The sequence below is a fragment of the Pristis pectinata genome, chromosome 9 (assembly GCF_009764475.1).
Source record: "Pristis pectinata isolate sPriPec2 chromosome 9, sPriPec2.1.pri, whole genome shotgun sequence".
Lineage (NCBI taxonomy): Eukaryota > Metazoa > Chordata > Chondrichthyes > Rhinopristiformes > Pristidae > Pristis > Pristis pectinata.
The window spans coordinates 4102765-4122974 of NC_067413.1; the positions used below are offsets into that span (position 1 = coordinate 4102765).

Consider the following 20210-nt stretch of genomic DNA (forward strand, 5'->3'; position numbering starts at 1 on the left):
AATGACCTGTATGAACAGTATGCATGACAAGTTTTTCACTGTACCTCAGTATATGTGATAGTAATAAACCAAATTACCAATTTAACAAAAAAGCTTTTGAGAATTAATTTCTTTGACGCAAAGATTTCTGAATTTGGGGAAAGGTTACCTTAAGTCGTGCCAAGTCACTTAAAAACAAACCTCTTCCAACAGAATGATAAATTTTTCACTGGTGTCCTACAAGCTCCAAAGGCAATTCGGAGACGGTCTCTAGAAGAGGCTATGACCAGTTCGGCACTCAACAGCTTTAACCAAATGCACAGGAAATATGTTTTTAAAATTTATTTATTTTTTTAAAGATTTTCTCTCCCGCTCTCTCAATTCACAGATGTGTCAGTTCAGTCCAATGGTTCCTGTTTTATCCGAATGACCGGCGGAATGCGGCACAATCTCCTGATTTCCCGCCTCAGTACATATTCGCTAAACTGGGAAGAGTCAACACCTCCGCCGCTGGATCCCACTATTTCAAATCCCTTCAGCTGTAGTCGCTCGAGGACCTGCCAGTAGAAAGATCACAGGCATCAGACATAGGGACAACGGGAGACGGGACGCCCCAGTCAGAGCCAGCTCCCCCCCTGCCAAGACAGTCGCGCTGCACGAGAACTGGCTGGTGTTAACAACGTCTGTAATTCACAGAACACTTGGGAAAGAAGTCACTTCTGGAAAAAAAAAGAAAGTAATGAATCCAAGCTGCTTTGTTGCAAAATAAACTCCAGTTCGAGAAACAGCAGAGCAAATTTCAATGCATTCCACACAATCATTTTAAAGATTGAATTATAGAGTTGTACAGTACAGAAACAGGCCCTTCGGCCCACAGTGTCCGTGTCGACCATTTCGTCCATCTACATCAATCCCACTTGCCCTGCAGTGGCTCCATGTCCTTCCTCACCTTGTTTATTTCATTGTTTGTCTAAGTGACCCTCAACCATTGTGACTGTATCTGATTCCACCTCCTCCTCTGGCAGCACGTTCCAGATATCAAACCACTCTCTGTGTAAGAAAACTTACCCCTCAACTTTAAACCTACGCCCTCTTGCTTTTGATAACCCAACCATGGGAAAAAGATTCTGGCTACCTACCCCGTTTACGTCTCTGATAATCTGTTCTAGTTCTATCAGGTCACTCCTCAGCCTCCTTCGTTCCAGGGTCAACAAGCCCAGCCGATCCAATCTCTCCCTCCAACTAAAGTCCTTCAATCCAGGCAATATCACGGTGAATCTCTCCTGCTCTTCTCTCCAGCACAACCACGTCCTTCCTATAGTGTGGTGACCAGGACTGCACGCAGTACTCCAAGTGTTGCCTAACTTGTGTTTGGTAAAGTTGCAATATAACACCTCTTATATTCTATGCCCTGACATATGAAGGCAAGCATGCATTGTGCCTTCTTCACCACCCTGTCCGTCTTTTTATTATTCATGTGGGCTTCGCAGGCTGAACCAGCATTTAATTGCCCGTCCCTAATTGCTTTACAGAAGGTGGCGGTGGTGAGCTGCCTTCTCGAATCACCGCAGTCCTCGAGGTACCATACCGTTAGGGAGGGACTTCCAGGATTTTGACCCAGCGACAGTGAAGGAACAGTGATATATTTCCAAGTCAGGATGGTGTGTGTGGCTTGGAGGCAACTCCCAGGTGGTGGTTATAGAGTGGTTATACAGCACGGAAATTGGGAATGGGGTGTCCCCCATGTTTTTGCTGCTTCTGTCCTTCTAGCTGGTAGAGGTGGTGAATTTGGAAGGCACTGCCTAAGGAGTCTGTTGTTATTACTTTAACAAAGATCTTCGTAAATTAGCCCACTCTACAGAACATTTTCCCAATGTAATTAGGAAATTAATTAGTATTCTGCCCTTGTTGTGGCAACTGCATATATAGTGAACAGACTCAATCTGGAGCACGCTATCTGATAGGGTTGTGTTAGTAGATTCAGTGGGAACTTTTAGACGGGAGAGAATAAACGTTTGAAGGGCAAACAAAAACCTTTCAAGCACATGAAAAAGGAAGTCTTGCATTAATGTAGCACCTTTCACAGCCTTAAGGACTTCGGAAGGGCTGTAACCAGGAAATATAGAAAGAGTTGGGGTTGGGGTTTGAGATCCAGCACAGAATCGATGGGCCAAATGGCCTCCTCTGCGATTTCCAATTACAAGATTCTATGAAGGCAATTCTTTCGACAAAGGTGCATTGAGATTCGAGCAGCTGATGTTTTTGTTTTGATCACAGTAATTTCAAGAATGAAGTGGTACTTTGGTTGCTGTGGACTGCCTTGTAACATCAAAAGGTTATGAAAATTGCAATGTAAATGAGAATGATCAAGGGGGGTTGAAAGGCCAAGCTCTAGGTAAGCGAAGGCAGATGGTGCAATCTGATGAAAGTTTTTAAGATTATGGAAGTACAGAAGAGATTCTGCAGATGCTGGAAATCTGGAGCAACACACACAAGATGCTGGAGGAACTTGGCAGGTCAGGCAGCATCTATGGAGGGAAATAAACAGTCAACATGTCAGGTTGAGACCCTTCATCAGGACTGAATCATCAAGATTATGGAAGTATTAGAGTAGATATGGAGAAGTTGTTTCCACATGTGTGAGACAAGAACCAGGGTCCGTCGATACAAGAGAGCCTCTGACTGGAATCCAGCAGAAACTCGGGACAATTTCTTTCCCCAGAGAGCTCTGGAGGTTTTGTGCTTCTGTAACGTGGCTGAGTGGACAGTGTTCGTTCTGGATCCCAGTTCCTTCCAGTGGTCAGAGCAAGAAGATTGTGATAGCTTTAAATGTCTGCACACTGCTGTAGAGGCAGCTCGTTTGGGGACAAGGCAAATTTCACCAATTTAGTCACCTTTTTGCTTTTGCTTCTCCTAATCCATCCATTTAGCTTTCCAAAAATTGGGTGAAGTCCAATTTCTCAGCCTGAGTGTTTAGATTGAAGGAGATGAGAGGGGTGGGAGGGGGTTTGTATGGGGCATGGACACCATACTGAAGGGTCTGACCTACGGAGGACTGAAGCTGCTCAGACAAAGGTTCTCCATGGGCTCGAGGACCACTGCTAAACCTGGGTGAATGTGAAAGGGATGAAAATTGGTCAGGTCCTGGAATCATCCGTTGCAATCACTTCCAAAGCAATTGGGAACCAAACTGAGAGAGGTGGCTGGGATGGTAGTTTGTAGGGAGGAGGGGAGGGTAGTGAAGAGGCAGGACCAGAAGGGAGGTACAGCCATTGACATCCGTACTTGAATTCCCATCCTTTCCATCTGCAACGCCGTCTGCCAGGGGGAAGGGCACCCAGCCCCTTGACCCTGGTACCAGCACTGGGAACCTCAACGATAGCAGCTTGTCTTAAAACATGCAATGGGTCTAACACCAACTTCAGGCTCTGGGTTACTGCCCCTAACACAATATAGTGGCCAACTTATATTTCCGGTAGGAGTCTTTTTAAATTTATTGATTCACAAGGTGAGGACATCACTGGTGATGTCAACATCCATTGGAGACAGGAGACGGCAGATGTTGGAATCTGGAGCAACACACACACTGCTGGAGGAACTCAAGTGGGTCGAGCAGCATCTGTGGGGTGGGAAAGGAATTGTTGACATTTTGGGTCGAGACCCTACATCAGTGGAGAGGAGAGATGAAGAGGGGGAGGGGGATGACAGGGGCTGGTAGGTGATAGGTGGATCGAGGAGGGGTGAAGGATGATGGGCAGGAGCCGCCAATCTACCTATCACCTACCTACCTCTGTCTCCCAACTCTCACCACTCCCCCTCCCAGCTCCTTCTGCCCATCATCCTACACCCGTCCCCAGTCCACCAATCACCTCTGGCCCCCATCTCACCCCTCCCCCTTATACTGACCATCTCCCCTCTCCACTCTCAGTCCTGACACAGGGTCACGACCTAAAACGTCGACAATTCCTTCTCTTCCCACAGATGCTGCTCGACCCGCTGACTTCCTGCAGCAGGTAGTTTCTTTGCTTAATATCTATTGGCCATCTCTAATTGCCTCTGAGCTGAGGAGGCAGTTAAGAGTCAATGACTTTGGAGGGAGGGGACTGGAGTCAGATAAATGCCAGACTGCGTAAGGGTGCAGATTTCCTTCTCTGAAGGACATCAGTGACCCGATGGGTTTTTACAACAATCCAGGAATTTTTATGATTGTTGACCCTACCTTTACTTTTAATTCTAGATTTACTGAATTACTTGAATGGTGGAATTCAAACTCACATCTCTGGGTCAATGGCCCAGATCTCCAGTTACTAATCCTGCAGATTAATCATTGTACCACCCTGAACCCATCGCAAAGATGCATTAGAGTCAAGAGTCCCACAGAACAGAAACAGGCCCTTCGGCCCAACTCGTCCATGCTGATCAAGGTGTCTTCCTGTGCCAGTCCTAGTTCCCTGCATTTAGCCCATATCCCTTTAAACCTCTCTTATTCATGCACCCGTCCAAGCGTCTTTTAAACAGTGTAACTGTTCCCGCCTCTACCACTTCATCTGGCAGCTCGTTCCACGCTCTGGGTAGGAAAACTTGCCCTTTAGGTCCCCTTTAGACCTTTCCCCCTCACCTTGAAACTATACCCTCCTTGGAAAAACACGGTGACCATCCATCTTATTGATGCCCCTCGTGATCATATAAACCTCAGTAAGGTCACCCGTCAGCCTCTTTTGCCCCAGTTATCCAGTCTCTCCTAATAACGAAATGCTCCAGTGCTGGCAACATCCTTGTGAATCTTTTCCGCACCCTCTCTGGCTCAATCACATCCTTTCTATGGTATGGTGACCAGAACTTCACCAACATTCTTACCAACATGGTCTTACCAACATTCTGTACAGCTGTAACATGACGTCCCAACTCTTGTATTCATTGACGAAGGCAGGCATGCCACATACCTTGTCCACCACATAGTTCCCTGAAAGTGGTAACACCGGTGGACAATATACTTCTACCCCAAGGTGTCTCTGTCTACAACACTCCACTGGGCCCTGAATGTCATCAAACACAAGATGACACTCGGCTACTAGGGCAGGTGACCTAACTGGATTGGACAAAAGGAGGAGGAGAGGCCAGAGATTGTCTCAGTGCTGCTACCAATGACAGAATGGTAGAACCTTGGGGAGCTGGAAAAGCAGAGAGTCCTTGGAGATCATAGGACGTTATGGAGGGGAGAGAAGGATCATGGAGGAGAGGGGGATTGCGGCGGGGAGATCATGCACAAAGACAGTAGTATAAAACGTGAGATGTTATTCAGCCAGGAACTAGCGTGGATGGATGACCACAAGGGTGATGGGGGGAGCAGGACTCGGTGTGAGCTCAGACACTGGAGGCAGAGTACCGGATGACCTCGGGTTTGTGAAGAGCTGAACAAGGGTGTGGAGGGGACATAGACGCCAGAGGGGTTCAGTGGTGGATGAGCCGAGATGGGCAGGGACGGGGGAACATGGACTCTGGTCGATGGGAAGGACAGGTGGGTTGAAGCTTGTCTGGGAGCCAATACAACAAGAGCGTTGTGAACACTCTTGAATCAGTTTAACAGAAACAATATTCGTTATTTGACATCGAAGGCCCTAGGTATCGTCACCCCACTGACCTACCTGCACCGAGTTCAGGTGACAGTAACCATTGAGGGGGAAGCGGATGACATGCGTGGAATCATGGTTCCAGCCCGCGTTGATAGAGTTGCACATCACGTCTCCGATTTCTGGGAACACCTCTTCGATCAGGGCCTTGTCTCCGCTCAGGGTGATCCTCTCGCCCAGGTCGGGGGCCACGCGCACCACCAGACACTCGCACGGCCGCGAGAAGCGGCTGAGCTCCCGCTCTTGCTTCCATCGCTCCAGTTCGACCAGCATGGGCTGCAGCTGGAAGTATTTGGCCTCTTCGTACAACAAGCTGTAATCCTGAAGGCAGCAGAAGTACAAGACGGGGCCCATTAGCAACCGACACCAGGCATCAGTACCTTGGTACCACCCTCCGCAGTAGGAACAGGACAGCCACCCGGATGCATCACGGCTTAGTACGGCAACTGCTCTGCCCAAGACCGCAAGAAACTGCAGAGAGTCGTGGACGCAGCCCAGTTTATCATGAAAACCAGCCTCTCCTCCACACATCCCACTGCCTCGGAAAAGCAGCCAACATAATCAAGGACCACTCCCACCCTGGTCATTGGTGTAGCAGGGAGGCGGGGGAGTGGGGCTAAATGGGAGAATGGATCAGCTCATGATAGAATGGCGGAGCACTCGATGGGCCGAATGGCCGACTTCTGCTCCTTTGTCTTATGGTGGCGGTTAGTGTAACGCTATTACAGTGCCAGCGACCCGGGTTCAATTCCGGCCGCTGTCTGTAAGGAGTTTGTACGTTCTCCCTGTGTCTGCGTGGGTTTCCTCCGGGTGCTCCGGTTTCCTCCCACATTCCAAAGAAGTACGGGTTAGGAAGCTGGGGGCATGCTATGTTGGCGCCGGAAGAGTGGCGACACTTGTGGGCTGCCCCCAGCACATTCTCAGCAACACAAAAAGATGCATTTCACTGTGTGTTTCGATGTACATGTGACTAATAGATAAATATCTTCTCCCCTCTCCTATCGGGTAGGAGATACAAAAACTTGAGAACATGTACCACCAGGCTCAAGGACAGCTTCTGGTAAATTGGTTTATTATTGTCACATGTACTGAGGTACACTGAAAAACTTTTGCATGCTATCCATACAGATCAATTCATTACATCAGTAGATTGAGGTGCTACAAAGGGAAAACAATAACAGAATGCAGAATGTAGTGTTGCAGTTACAGAGAAAGTGCAGTGCAAGTAGACAATGTGCAAGGCCGTAACGAGGTAGATTGTGAGGTCAAGAGTCCATCTTATCGTACTAGGACACCATTCAATAGTCATGGCCTGCTGTTATAAGTCCTTTGAATGGACCTCTTGAACGATAAAGATGAACTTTTGACCTCACACTCTACCTCATTGTGGCCTTACACCTTATTGTCTGCCTGCACTGCACTTTCTCTGTAGCTGTGACACTTTATTTGCATTGTGCTTTCCTTCTGTACTACCTTGATGCACTTATGTAAGGAATGATCTGTCTGGTTGGCACGCAAACAAAAGCTCTTCACTATATCTCAGCATGTGACAATAATAAACCAATTACTAGAACTGAAGGTAAGACTCACATCAGATAGTCTAACTTATAGCACCTTACTGAATCTATTGATACTAATCACATTTTATTCTCCCCACATTCCATCAACTCCCCCAAGGTTCAATTTACAGCGGTTATTTAACCCACCAACCTGCACGTCCGGAGATGTGGGAGGAAACTGGATCACCGGGAAGAAACCCACGTGGTCACGGGGAGAACGTGCAAACTCCACACAGACAGCGCCTGAGGTCAGGATTGAACCCGGGTTGTTGGAGCTGTGAGGCAGCAGATTTACTTGCTGTGCCACTGTGCTATCCCAGTTTCTATGTTATGGGGAAGTGGCAGGAAGGAAGAGCTGAGGCCAGGATGTGATCAGCATTGATCTCAGTCAATGGCAGAACAGACGTGAGGGGCCGAATGGCCAACTCCTGCTTCTGTTTATTATCCAAGTTGAATTTGTTGTCATATGCACAAGTACATGTATACACAGGTGCAGAGAAAATCTTACATGCAGCAGTTCTAACTGTTGATTATTTCAAGAGACTGGAGATTAGATTGTACAAACACAGTAAAGTTACCGCCAGTAATTAAAAATCAAAATAAAATACAGATGCTATAAACCTAAGATAAAAACAGAAAAATGCAGGAAATACTCAGCAGGTCAGGCAGTATCTGTGGGAAGAGAAACAGAGTTAATGTTTCAGACCATCAGAAGGAGAAAAGTCCTGATGCAGGGTTTTGACCCCCCCCCCCCCCCCCCCACAGATGCTGCTCGACCCGCTGAGTTCCTCCAGCAGATTGTTTGTTGCTGCAGATTCCAGCGTCTGCCGTCTCTTGTGTCTCCAGGAGAAAAGGAGTTTCTTTGCTTTCCAGGACTGAATGAACGGGAAATTATCCAATCACCTCAGTTCTGGCCAGGATTACAGATGTCATCGTGTGGACCTTCACAAAATACATGACTTATTTCTTCTGCTACAACTCAGGACAGACTGATTTGGGATGAATGCAGCAAAGGCTTGCCAGAGTGATTCCTGAACTCTAAGGGTTAATTCACAAGGAGGCCTCACACGAAGGAAGGTCAACACATTGACGGAATCATGAAAAAGGCACTCCAGCGGCTCTATTTCATTAGGAGTTTGAGGAGATTTGGTCTGTCACCAAAGGCCCTTACAAATTTCTACAGATGTACGGTGGAGAGCATTCTGACTGGTTGCATCACCATCTGGTATGGAGCCTCCAATGCATGGGATTGCAAGAGGCTGCAGAGGGTTGTAGACTCAGCCAGCTCTATCACAGGCATCTCCCTGACATCGAGGACATCTTCAAGGGGCGTTGCCTCAAGAAGGTGGCATCCATCACTAAGGACCCTCACCATCTGGGACATGCCCTCTTCTCATTACTGCCATCAGGGAGGAGGTACAGGAGCCTGAAGACCCACACTCAATGATTCAGGAACAGCTTCTTCCCCTCCGCCATCAGATTTCTGAGTGGTCCATGAACACTACCTCATTATTCCTTTTCTTTGCACTATTTATTTATTTTTGTAATTTATAGATTTCATGTCTTTAACTGTACTGCTGCTGCAAAACAACAAATTTCACGTCATGTGTCAGTGATAATAAACCTGATTCTGACATAAACAAGCAGGGAATGGAGGGATATAGACCATGTGCAGGCAGATGTGCAGTTTGAATTGGCACCATGCTTGGCACAGACACGATGGGCCAAAGGGCCTGTTCCTTTGCTCTACTGTTCTATGTTCTGTGTGTATTCCCTAGAATTTTATAGGTTATGAATTGGTTTCATTGATATCGTGCCTGTGACGCCGGTGCAAGCGTTTCATTGTACCTGTACCTCACCGTACTTGTGCACATGACAATAAACTCGATGATCTTCAAGATATTACAGAGAGTTGGTTTGGAGGGAGGTAAAATGTGGATGAATCTTGGACATGTGAAGCAGGTGCTGGGGGGGAGGGGGGCGGTGGAGGGGTTAGGTGTGAAGATGACAGCCAGGTCTCACAACAGTGGACACAAATAGAGACACAAGAAATTCTGCAGATGCTGGAATCTGGAGCAATACACAAACAGTGCTGGAGGAACTCAGCAGGTCAGGCAGCATCCACGGAGGGAAATAAACAGTCGACATTTCGGGCCGAGACCCTTCATCAGGACCGGAAAGGAAGAGGGCAGAAGCCAGAATGAGACTGAAAACCAACTGAGACACAGATTTGAGGGAAATCTGAATTCTCATCTGCAAGGCATTTTTAACTTTAGTATTCCATGGTTGAAAGACAGATACCAAGTTTCTATACTTTTTTGCAATCCAGACATTACAAGTTCACATTATTAAAAAAAATTAATATATTTTAAAATCTTCATATTATTTGGTTACAGCACTTAGATGATCACTTAGTCACAGAATTTCACGGCACAGAAACAGGCCCTTCAAGAAACTGCAGAGAGTTGTGGACACAGTTCAGCACATCACAGAAACCAGCCTCCAGTCTACACTTCCTGCTGCCTTGGTAAAGCAGCCAACATAATCTAAAAGCCCACCCAGCCTGGACATTCTTTCTTCTCCCCCCTCCCATCGGGCAGAAGATACAAAAACCTGAAAGCACATACCACCATGCTCAAGGACAGCTTCTATCCCGCTGTTATAAGACTATTGAACGGTCCCCTTGTACAATAAGATGGACTCTTGACCTTACAACCTACCTCATTATGGCCTTGCACCTTATTGTCTGCCTGCACTGCACTTTCTCTGTAACTGTAACATTTTATACTGCATTCTGTTATAGTTTTCCCTTGCACTACCTCAATGCACTGTTGTAATGTACAATGTACCTACCGAATATCGAAAGGCCTGGATAGAGTGGACGTGGAGATGTTTCCAGTAGTGGGAGAGTCTAGGACCAGAGCGCACCGTCTCAGAATAGAAGGACGTTCTTTTAGAACTGAGATGAGGAGGGATTTCTTTAGCCAGAGGGTGGTGAATCTGTGGAATTCATTGCCACAGATGGCTGTGGAGACCAAGTCACTGGGTATATTTAAAGCTGAGGTTGATAAGTTCTTAATTAGTAAGGGCGTCAAAGGTTACAGGGAGAAGGCAGGAGAATGGGGTTGAGAGGAAAAAATAAATCAGCCAATGGTGGAGCAGACTCGATGGGCCAAATGGTTTAATTCTGTTCCTGTGTCTTATGGTCATGAAATGATCTGTATGAATGACATGCAAAACAAAGTTTTTCACTATACCTCAGTATGTATGACAATAATAAACTAAGTTACCTTTGGCCCACATGTCTATGCCAACCTTTTTGCCCAACTATACTAATCCTATTTGCCCCCATTAGGACTTCATGCTTTGCCTATTTAAGTGTCTGTCTAAATGTCCCTTAAACATAGTGATTGTATCTGACTCCACCTCCTCCTCTGGCAGCGAGTTCCAGATATCAACCACTCTCTGTGTAAAAGAACTTACCCCTCAGATCACCTTTAAATCACCCACCTCTCACCTCAATCCTATGCCCTCTCATTTTTGATACCGCTACCATGGGAAAAGGATTTTGACCTTCAAGAACATTCTTTAGTCCTACCTTCAAGACCTGCTTACCTTCAGAGTTCTTACACTCCTTGCGAATTAACTGTTAGAGTACGGGAATCATTCTGGGGCTGTAAGTGTTGGGTTGAGCTTGTGTTGTTGGTGGCATGTGGGAATCAGTGGTCATGATGGCAGTGGTTAAGTCAGTACACTGCCTTTTGCTAAATGTCCTTATGAAGACTGTCTTGCCAGACAACTCCAGATGGCTATTAAGATGTCAAGAGGCAGTACACTCTTAAGGGCAAGACCCTTAACAGTGTTGAAGAGCAGAGAGATCTTGGGGTGCAAGTCCATGACCCATTGAAAGTGGCTATACAGGTAGACAGGATGGTTAAGAAGGCTTATGGAAATGCTTGTATTTATTAATCGGGGTATTGAGTACAGGAGTCAGGAAGTTATGATGCATCTCTATAGAACTCTGGTTAGGCCGCATTTAGAGTATTGCGTGCAGTTCTGGTCACCTCACTATCGGAAGGATATCGAGGCTTTAGAGAGGGTGCAGAGGCAGTTTACTAGGATGCTGCCTGGATTAGAGGGCATGTGCTATCAGGAGAAGCTGGACAAACTTGGGCTCTTTTCTCTGGAGCGGCAGAGGTTGAGGGGTGATCTGTTGGAAGTGTATAAAATGATGAGGGGCATCGATAGGGTGGACAAGCAATATCTTTTTCCCCATTATTAAGTGATCCAATACCAGAGGGCGTGCATTTAAGGTGAGAGGGGGTAGGTTCAGAACAGACGTGAGGGGTATGTTTTTTTTTACTGAGAGAGTGGTGGATGCCTGGAATGTGTTGCCTGATAGGGTGGTGGAGGCAAATTCATTGGGGGCTTTTAAGAGGGGCTTGGATGGGCACATGAATGAGAGGAAAATGAAGGGATATGGGCATTCTGTAGGTAGGAGGGAATAGCTATGTCGGCACAACATTGTGGGCCGAAGGGCCTGTTCTGTGCTGCACTGGTCTATGTTAACCACATTAGGGGTCAAAGGCCACCTTGAAAAAAATGCTCTGAACCCACTGGGATTCTCCAACCTATGACTGCTCAAAGTGGAGAACCTTTTGGGATGGTATTGAGAGCTTCCAAATCGAGTTTATTGTCATATGCAAAAACATTTGCAGCATCACAGGCACATACCATTAAAGGCACAACATTCAGAAGTAAGACATAAATTATACAAGAATTGAACAAGAAAGAACACAATTAGAACCATAAAATAAACAAAGTCCATTGTAGTGCAAAGTGGCCATTGTTGCTATACTGAGGTCGGGATTAGGGTTGTGCCGGTTGGTTCAAGAACCAAATGGTTGAAGGGAAGTAGCTGTTCCTGAACCTGGTGGTGTGGGACTTCAGGCTCCTGTACCTCCTTCCATACATTGCAGTGTACAGTAGCCCAGTGTAAATGGGGGAAGGAGCACCCCATCTCACAAACTACCCACGTGTCGGACTCCTCCATCTCCACCTGTGGAATAGTCAGAAGGTCCCACATTCACCTCAGAACCCACAGAAGCGGAGTGGAAATACATCGTCCTCGATGACGAGGAACCGCCTAAGAAAGAGAAAAGAGCAGAAAACAAACCGCTGGGGGAACTCAGCGGGTCGGGCAGCGTCTGTGGAGGGAAATGGACAGTCGACGTTTCAGGTCGAGACCCTTCACTTGGGCTGAAAGATTGAGGGGAGGGAGCCAGTATAAAGAGGTGGAGGGGAAGGGGTGAAGCAAGAGCTGGCAGTTGATGGGTGGATCCAGATGGGGAGGGGTGACGGGCAGATGGAGGAGGGGGGAGTGGGAGCAGCGACAGAGGCTGGGAGGTGAGAGGTGGGGGTGACAGAGGGCTGCAGATGGTGGGATCTGATGGGAGAGGAAGGTGGAACATGGAACCAGATAAGGGAGGTGGGGAGGGCAGATGGGAACAGTTGGGGGAGGGGATCAGTGGGAGGAGTGTGTGGGTGATGTGGGTAGAGTGGGTGGAGGAGGAGAAAAGCCCCCATCACCCTGTTCTTCTTCCTTCTGAAGGGAAAAGACAGCAGATTTCACTTCCTTGAAAGACATTTGTAAACTAGATGGGTTTTTAAAACTACTGTCTGGTGGTTTGATGATCACCATTACTGATTATTACATTTTTACCTAAATAACTAAATGTACTTCCCCCACTGTTGAACAGAACTCATATCTCCAGGCTAGAATAACAATAAGCTATGTACCAAGACATGAATACCGTACCATTAGTGTTGTCTGCCTGGTGCAGTGTAAAGTTTCTGTCAACTAATTCCTGTACTTAAAATAAAATTCCTTGGGAGAATTTTTCGAGGAGAGAAAGGAATGTAAAATACCACAGCTGGTACAAGCTAGATTCTGCAAACCACTGCTGGTAGACCTGACTGTAAAGGAAATAAATTTGAATTACTTCACAGCTGCTACTTTATTGTTGGTAACGACGGATCAGCATTTTGGTTTGTATGGACTCCTTATAAGAGAGTCCATTTAGCCAACCAGGCTCTATGCTAGCCCTTTGCGAGACCTTTCCAATTACTTCTCTGCATGTTCTCAAACATTCCAACCTCTTCACCGTGCGTTCCATCAGGAAGGATGACGGTATCGTCAAGGATACCTGCCACCCCGGCCATTCCCTTTTCTCTTTTCTACCTTCTGGGAGAAGATACAGGAGATTGAATTCCTGGATGTCCAGACTCAAGGGCAGCTTCTTTCTCACTGCGTCAGACACTTGAACCAATCACCTCCTTCACATCCCCTTCCCATTGGTGCTGGCATGTCCTCGATCCCCTAATTCTACCTCTTCTGTTACCGTCATTTTAGCATTTCTTTTTGCGCTACTTCAGTCTAACTATTATACTTTGCACCATTCCGTAGTTCTTTGCACTTGTCGCTGTATCTATTGCTGTATTCATTATTACCATGTACACTGTTTGTACTACATCAATGCACTCTGTACTGACCCAACGTAACTGCACTGTGTAATGAATTGATCTGTACGATCGGTATGCAAGACAAATTTTTCACTGTACCTCGGTACAAGTGACAATAATAAACCAATACCAATACTCTGTGAGCTTCACGCAAGCAAGGAATTTCACTGCACCCTGGTGTATGTGACAATAAACTGATCTGAATAGGAATCTCTCTCCCATACCTGTGCAACTTCTCTCCTTCCACACTGTTTATCCAATTCCCTCTTGAAAATTCCAATGAGTCACCTCCCACTGCTTCTCCACATACGTTCCAAGTTGTAACAAAGCCCTTATTTCCTGTGTGTTTCCAGCCTTGTGTGTTATTATAAAGGCACAGCAGGGAAGGTGGCTTTTAGGATTACCATTTATTGCCCACCTACCGAGCCCTCAGATTGGTGGTGGTGAGTCACACTTTTGAACCTCTGCAGTTCTTCTGCTGGGGAGGGAGTTCCAGGATTTAGACTAAAAATGAAGGATTGGTGATACATTTCTCTGCCAGGATGGTGTGCAACTTGGAGGGGAATCTGCAGCTGGTGGTGCCCTTGTCCTTCTTGGTGGTAGAGATCATGAGTTTGGGAGGTGCTATCAGAGTAACCAGGGTGAGTAACTGCAGTGTATTTTGTTGATGGTGCGCACTGCAGCCACTGTGAGCCGGTGGTGGAGTGAGTGAGCATTTAGGCTGGTAGATGGGGTGCCAATCAAGCAGGCTTTTTGTGCCAGATAACATTGGATGTTGTTAGAGCTGTACTCATCTGGGCAGATGGAGACTGATCCATCACGCTCCTGATTTGTACTGTACAGATGGTGGAAAGGTTTAATAGGGGGTGAGTCACTTGTTGCAGGATACCTAGTGTCTGACTTGCTCCTGTACCCAGCGTTTATGTCACTGATTTATGCTCATGTCGGCTCTTTGAAGCGACTCTCCATTTAGTCTCATGTAGAACACAGAACAGAACAGCACAGGAACAGGCCCTTCAGCCCACAGTGGCTGTGCCGAACACAATACCGAATTAAACTAAATCTCTTCTGCCTGCACATGATCCATATCCCTGCCCATTTCCTCTCTCTCCTTCCCTCTGACCCATCCCCCGGTGGATCTGCTCTCCCCTCCTCCCCCCACACCTGCCCAACACTATCTCTTACCTGCATCTACCTATCACCACCCTGTGCCCACCCCACCTCCCCTCTTCTGTCCACCTATCACTGCTCTGCTTTTCCCTCCTATATATTGGGCTTCCCCTTTTCCTATCTTCAGTCCTGAAGAAGGGTCCTGACCTGAAACGTTGACCCCCTGCTTTTCTCCACGGATGCTGCCTGGCCTGCTGAGTTCCTCCAGCATCGTCGTGTTTTTCATCTAGATTCCAGCATCCGCAGCTTTTTATCTGCAGCATATTCATGTGTCTATCTAACAGCCTCCTGAATATTACTATTGTATCTGCCTCCACCACCACCTCTGGCAGCGCATTCCAGGCACCCCCCACTCTCTGTGTAATAAAACTTGCTCCGGACATCTCCTTTAAATTATTCCCCCCACAACGCCCCCCCCCACCTTAACCCCCCCATCTTAAATGCGTGCCCTCTAGTATTTGAAGTTTCTACCCTGGGAAAAATAGTTTGATTGTCTACCCTTTCTATGCCTCACATAATTTTATGAACCTATCAGGTCTCCCCTCAGCCTCCAACACTCCAGAGAAAAGAACCCAAGTTTGTCCAACCTCTCCTTACAGCTCATACCCTCTAATCCAGGCAGCATCCTGGTGAACCTCTTCTGCACCATTTCCAAAGCCTCCACATCCTTCCTGTAATGGGGTGACCAGAATTGGACACAACATGCCTTGCTCATTTCCCATAGCATTATAGATCTTCTCCCTTTTGAAAGCTACAAATGAATCTGCTTTTACTTCCCTTTTTGTTAGTACACTGTAGACATCCTTACTATTTCTAATTTTCACATAGAGCAGTTAGTTTTTGCTTGTTTCCCACAACAGTCCAAATTGAACACAGCTCACTGGGAATTTAATTCCATTGGAAATGATTGAGAATATCTTGATACTGTCACTAACTTTAAACTGCATTTTAAATTGTACGCATGGAATTTTCAAAATGCCAACCTACTTTGAAGTCGTCAGGAATAAGGAGTTTTGAAGTTCGGAGAAAGTTTAAAATGTAACGGAACATTTGTCCATCCCTGTCAATGAAGTAATGTTGCTTGAGGCTGTCCAAGACAATGGGTTCAGTGCCATCAAATAGACGACCGATTCTACAAAACAAAACAGAAAATGGGTTGGAAGGCTGCACGATAAACAAAGTTACCTTACCGTAGGAATATACTGGAGACTTTAGGTGAGAGGGAGAGATTTAAATAGCAACCCGAGGAACAACTCTTTCACTCATTTGTATTTGGAACGAGCTGCTAGAGGAAGTGGTTGAGGCAGGTACATTAACAACGTTGAAAAGACACTTGGGACTGGTAAATGGATGGGAAAGGTTTCAGAGGATATGGGTCAAATGGTGCCAAATGGGACTAGCTTAGATGGGCATCTTGGTCAGCATGGACCAGTTGGGCCGAAGGGCCTGTTTCTGTGCTCTAGCACTCTATGACTGCATTGATGGGCATATACTTGCAGAAGAACAGATATGGTATGGTATAAAGTTACACTAATAAAGCATGCATTCAAGCCATTTGTGACTTAGAACAGAGAAAACCTACAGCACAATTCAGGCCCTTCGGCCCACAAAGCTGTGCTGAACATGTCCCTACCCTAGAAATTACTAGGCTTACCCATAGTCCTCTATTTTACTCAGCTCCATGTACCTATCTAACAGTCTCTTGAAAGGACCCTATCATATCAGCCTCCACCACAGTTTCCGGCAGCCAGTTTGTGAAAGACTTTGTGCGTTCAGTACAGGAAGCAACCACTGGAAAATATCCACCAAATCTGCTTCCACCAAGCTATCAGGAAACACCCTTCAGATCACAACTCTTTATTGGGTGAAAAAATCCACCCTCCCGGAAATTCATCTGCCTATCTAATAACAATGGAGCTGGTAATGGTTGAGACCATGACGTTGCATGCAGTGCTCTTAATGTAGACACTGCATCCTTCTCCATAGAGTCATAGAGCTATACAGCATGGAAAACAGGCTCAACTTGTCCATTCCTGCCAAGTTGCCCACCTAAGCTAGTCCTATTTGGTATTGGGCCATATCCCTCTAAATCTTTCCTATCCATGTACCTGTCCAAGTGTCTCTCTAATGTAATTGTACCCACTTCTCCAGGTTACGTGAGGTTCATTGACAATTTACTCCCTGCATTTTCCCCTTAGACCAACTCCATTTTCAAGTGTTTATCCAGTTCCTTTTCAGAGTTCCTACTGAATCTGTTACATCACATGGGAACATAACTACTCAATGTGAGTAAAAATAATGTTCCCACCTACCCTGAAGAGGGACCAGAGAAGCTCCAAGCTTCTGGGTTCCTGACAGAGGGACAGATTGGAAAATTTTTGCATTCATTCAAGTAGTTCTGACCAGTACATTCGCAGCGAGCAAATGCCTGACTTCTTATGGGGGAAGGTGTTGAGAAATATTGGAAACGTGGCCTACACATGAAAGAACATTCCTCTGGGCTTTGGAGAAGGGGCAGAGGCTCTGGAGTTTAATGCCCTGCCTCTCTAAAGCAGTTATTGATTATGTAACACTTTCACATCCAAGGTTGAAGGTTCAGGTCACATTCCAGAGACTGGAGCACCAACATTCCATTACTGTCAAAGATGCAGACTTTTGAATGAGAAGTAATGCCAAGGTGAGTATAAAGAGACATACAGAGACACGAGAGACTGTAGATCTGGAGCAAAGAATGAGCTGCTGGAGGAACACACGACAGGCAGCATCTGTGGAGAGTAACGGACAGTCAACATTTTGGGTCAAGATTCTTCACCAGTCCAGATGAAGGGTCTCAACCTGAAACATCGACTGTACATTTCCCTCTATGGGTGCTTCCTGACCTGCTGAGTTCCTTTGTTTTTTGCAAAGAGACATACAGAAGGTATTCCAGGCCAATATTTACTGACCAGCCACCTCTATGGTCAGTCTACCTGTTGAATCTGCTGTCACCACCCTGATCTTCACACAGGGGGCATAATTTTAAGGTGATTGGAGGAAGGTATAGGGGGGATGTCAGAGCTAAGTTTTTTTTTACACAAAGAGTGGTCGGTGTGTGGAATGCACTGCCTGCAGAGGTTGTGGGGCAGATACGTTACATTTAAGAGACTCTTAGATAGCCACTTACATTTAAGAGGACTCTTAGATAGCCAAATGAATTATAGAGAAATGGAGAGATATGTGGGAGGGAAGGGTTAGATATTAGAGCAGGGTAAAATGTTGGCACAACATAGTGGGCTGAAGGGCCTGTACTGTGCTGTAATGTTCTCCGTTCTAGATTACAACTCGCTGTGTGAAGATCTTCATCTCCACTCTAGTTTTTTTTTGCCAATCACCTTCTTTCAGGGTCCTCCTGCTACAGGAATTGGTTTCTATTTAGTCACTCAGTCAGAACTCTTGCTTCTAGACACCCCAGTCAGGGAAACATCACCTTTGGATCGACCCTGTGAAGCCCTGTATGAATGGGTTATGTTTCAACGAGATCACCTCCAATTGTTCCAAACTCAAGAGAGTATGGACACAGTATGCTTAGTCCTTCCTCAGAGAACAATCCACCCATCATTGGATTCAATCCACAGCCCTGATGTGGACTCAGTACTCCATCTGGGTGTGAACTGCAATTGGTAATGTTTGGTGACACTGATGTTCAAGGTCCCCAGCCCAGTTCCTATTAACTGCGTTTCTACTGAGTGGCTCCCAAAGAACCCTTTCTTCATTCTGATGGACCATTGAGAAACCATTCCCAGTACCAACAATAAAAGGAGTTATGTGTCAGAGATTGAGCTGTTTACTCTTAATAGCATGCTATCTATTACAACACAGGTTATTTGACCCATTGGGTCCACACCAGCTCCCAACCAATCCCATCCTCCCTCTCCTATTTCTTAGGAGGCTAAAGAAATTCAGCATGTCCCCGTCGACCCTCACCAATTTTTATCGATGCACAATAGAAACCTTCCTATCTAGATGCATCAAAGCTTGGTATGGCAACTGCTCTGCCCGTGACCGCAAGAAACTGCAGAGTCGTGGACACAGCCCAGCACATCAGGGAAACCAGCCTCCCTTCCATGGACTGTCTACACTTCTTGCTGCCTCGGTAAAGCAGCCAACATAATCAAAGACCCCACCCCACCCCAGACATTCTCTCTTCTCCCCCCTCCCAACGGGGTAAAAGATACAAAAGCCTGAAAGCTCGTACCACCAGGCTCAAGGACGGTTTCTATCCTCCTGTTATGAGACTATTGAACTGTTCCCTAGTACAATAAGGTGGACTCCTGACCTCACAATCTACCTCGTTATGACCTTGCACCTTATTATCTGCCTGCACAGCACTTTCTCTGTAACTGTAACAGTAACACTTTATTCTGCATTCTGTTATTGTTTTCCCCTGTACGACCTCAATGCACTGTTGTAATGAATTGACCTGTACGAACGGTACGCAAGAAAAGTTTTCCAGAGTACCTCGGTACAAGTGACAATAATAAACCAATTCCAATTTCCCTGCAAGCTATTCTCTCCTGCATACCCATTAAACTTCTTTTGATTCTTTTGCATTTTCTACGTTAGAAGTAATTAACAGTACCCAATTAACCTACCACAAAAATGCAAATTAAGGAACTAGGAGCCCCTCAAGCCTGCCCTGCCAGTTCACATGATCATCACTCATCTACCTCAGGCCCAACTCCTCCCCACTGTGTCAGATCCCCATAGCCCCCCAGTCTTTCAAGAATTACCTCTCTCTGCTTTAAGTACTTCTATTAATCTAGCCTCCAAAACTCCGTGAGGTACAGAATTTCAGAGATTCGCCACCAGCACGTCTTTAGGATGTGGGAGGAAACCGAACCACCCAGAGGAAACCCACGCAGTCATAGGGAGAGCGTGCAAACTCCACACGCACACACACACACAGGACCAGATCAAACCTGACTGAAGTATCAGGACCAAACCTGGGCTGTTGGAGCAGTGAGGTAGTAGCACTGACTTCTCTACCCACCATATTACTCTCCAGAGAACCGGGGAACAAGCCGAGAGGGTTAAGGAGAGATTTAAGGAGGGCTAAGGAGGCAGGCATGGTAGTGTAGTGGTTAGCGTAACGCTATTACAGCGTCAGCGACCCGGGTTCAATTCCGGCTGCTGTCTGTAAGGAGTTTGTATGTTCTCCCCGTGTCTGCATGGGTTTCCTCCGGGTGCTCCGGTTTCCTCCCACATTCCAAAAACGTACAGGTTAGGAAGTCGTGGGCATGCTACGTTGGCACCAGAAGCGTGGTGACACTTGTGGGCTGCCCCCAGAACACTCTATGCAAAAGATGCATTT

The 20210-nt window shown here is 46.4% G+C and overlaps 1 protein-coding gene across 5 annotated transcripts in view; it reads right to left on the reverse strand.

Annotated features, from left to right (window-relative positions):
- Window positions 1-306: 306 nt before the first annotated feature.
- LOC127574550 (BTB/POZ domain-containing protein KCTD1) overlaps window positions 307-20210 on the reverse strand; it is a 116978-nt gene continuing 97074 nt past the window's right edge. For all 5 annotated transcript variants that reach the window (XM_052023625.1, XM_052023626.1, XM_052023624.1 and 2 more), the window contains 3 exons: window positions 15848-15992; window positions 5625-5930; window positions 307-536 (listed from right to left, as the gene is read on the reverse strand). In XM_052023625.1, coding sequence (XP_051879585.1) covers window positions 378-536; window positions 5625-5930; window positions 15848-15992 — 610 coding nt within the window. In that variant the 3' untranslated portion in view covers window positions 307-377. The remainder of the gene's footprint in view (window positions 537-5624; window positions 5931-15847; window positions 15993-20210) is intronic.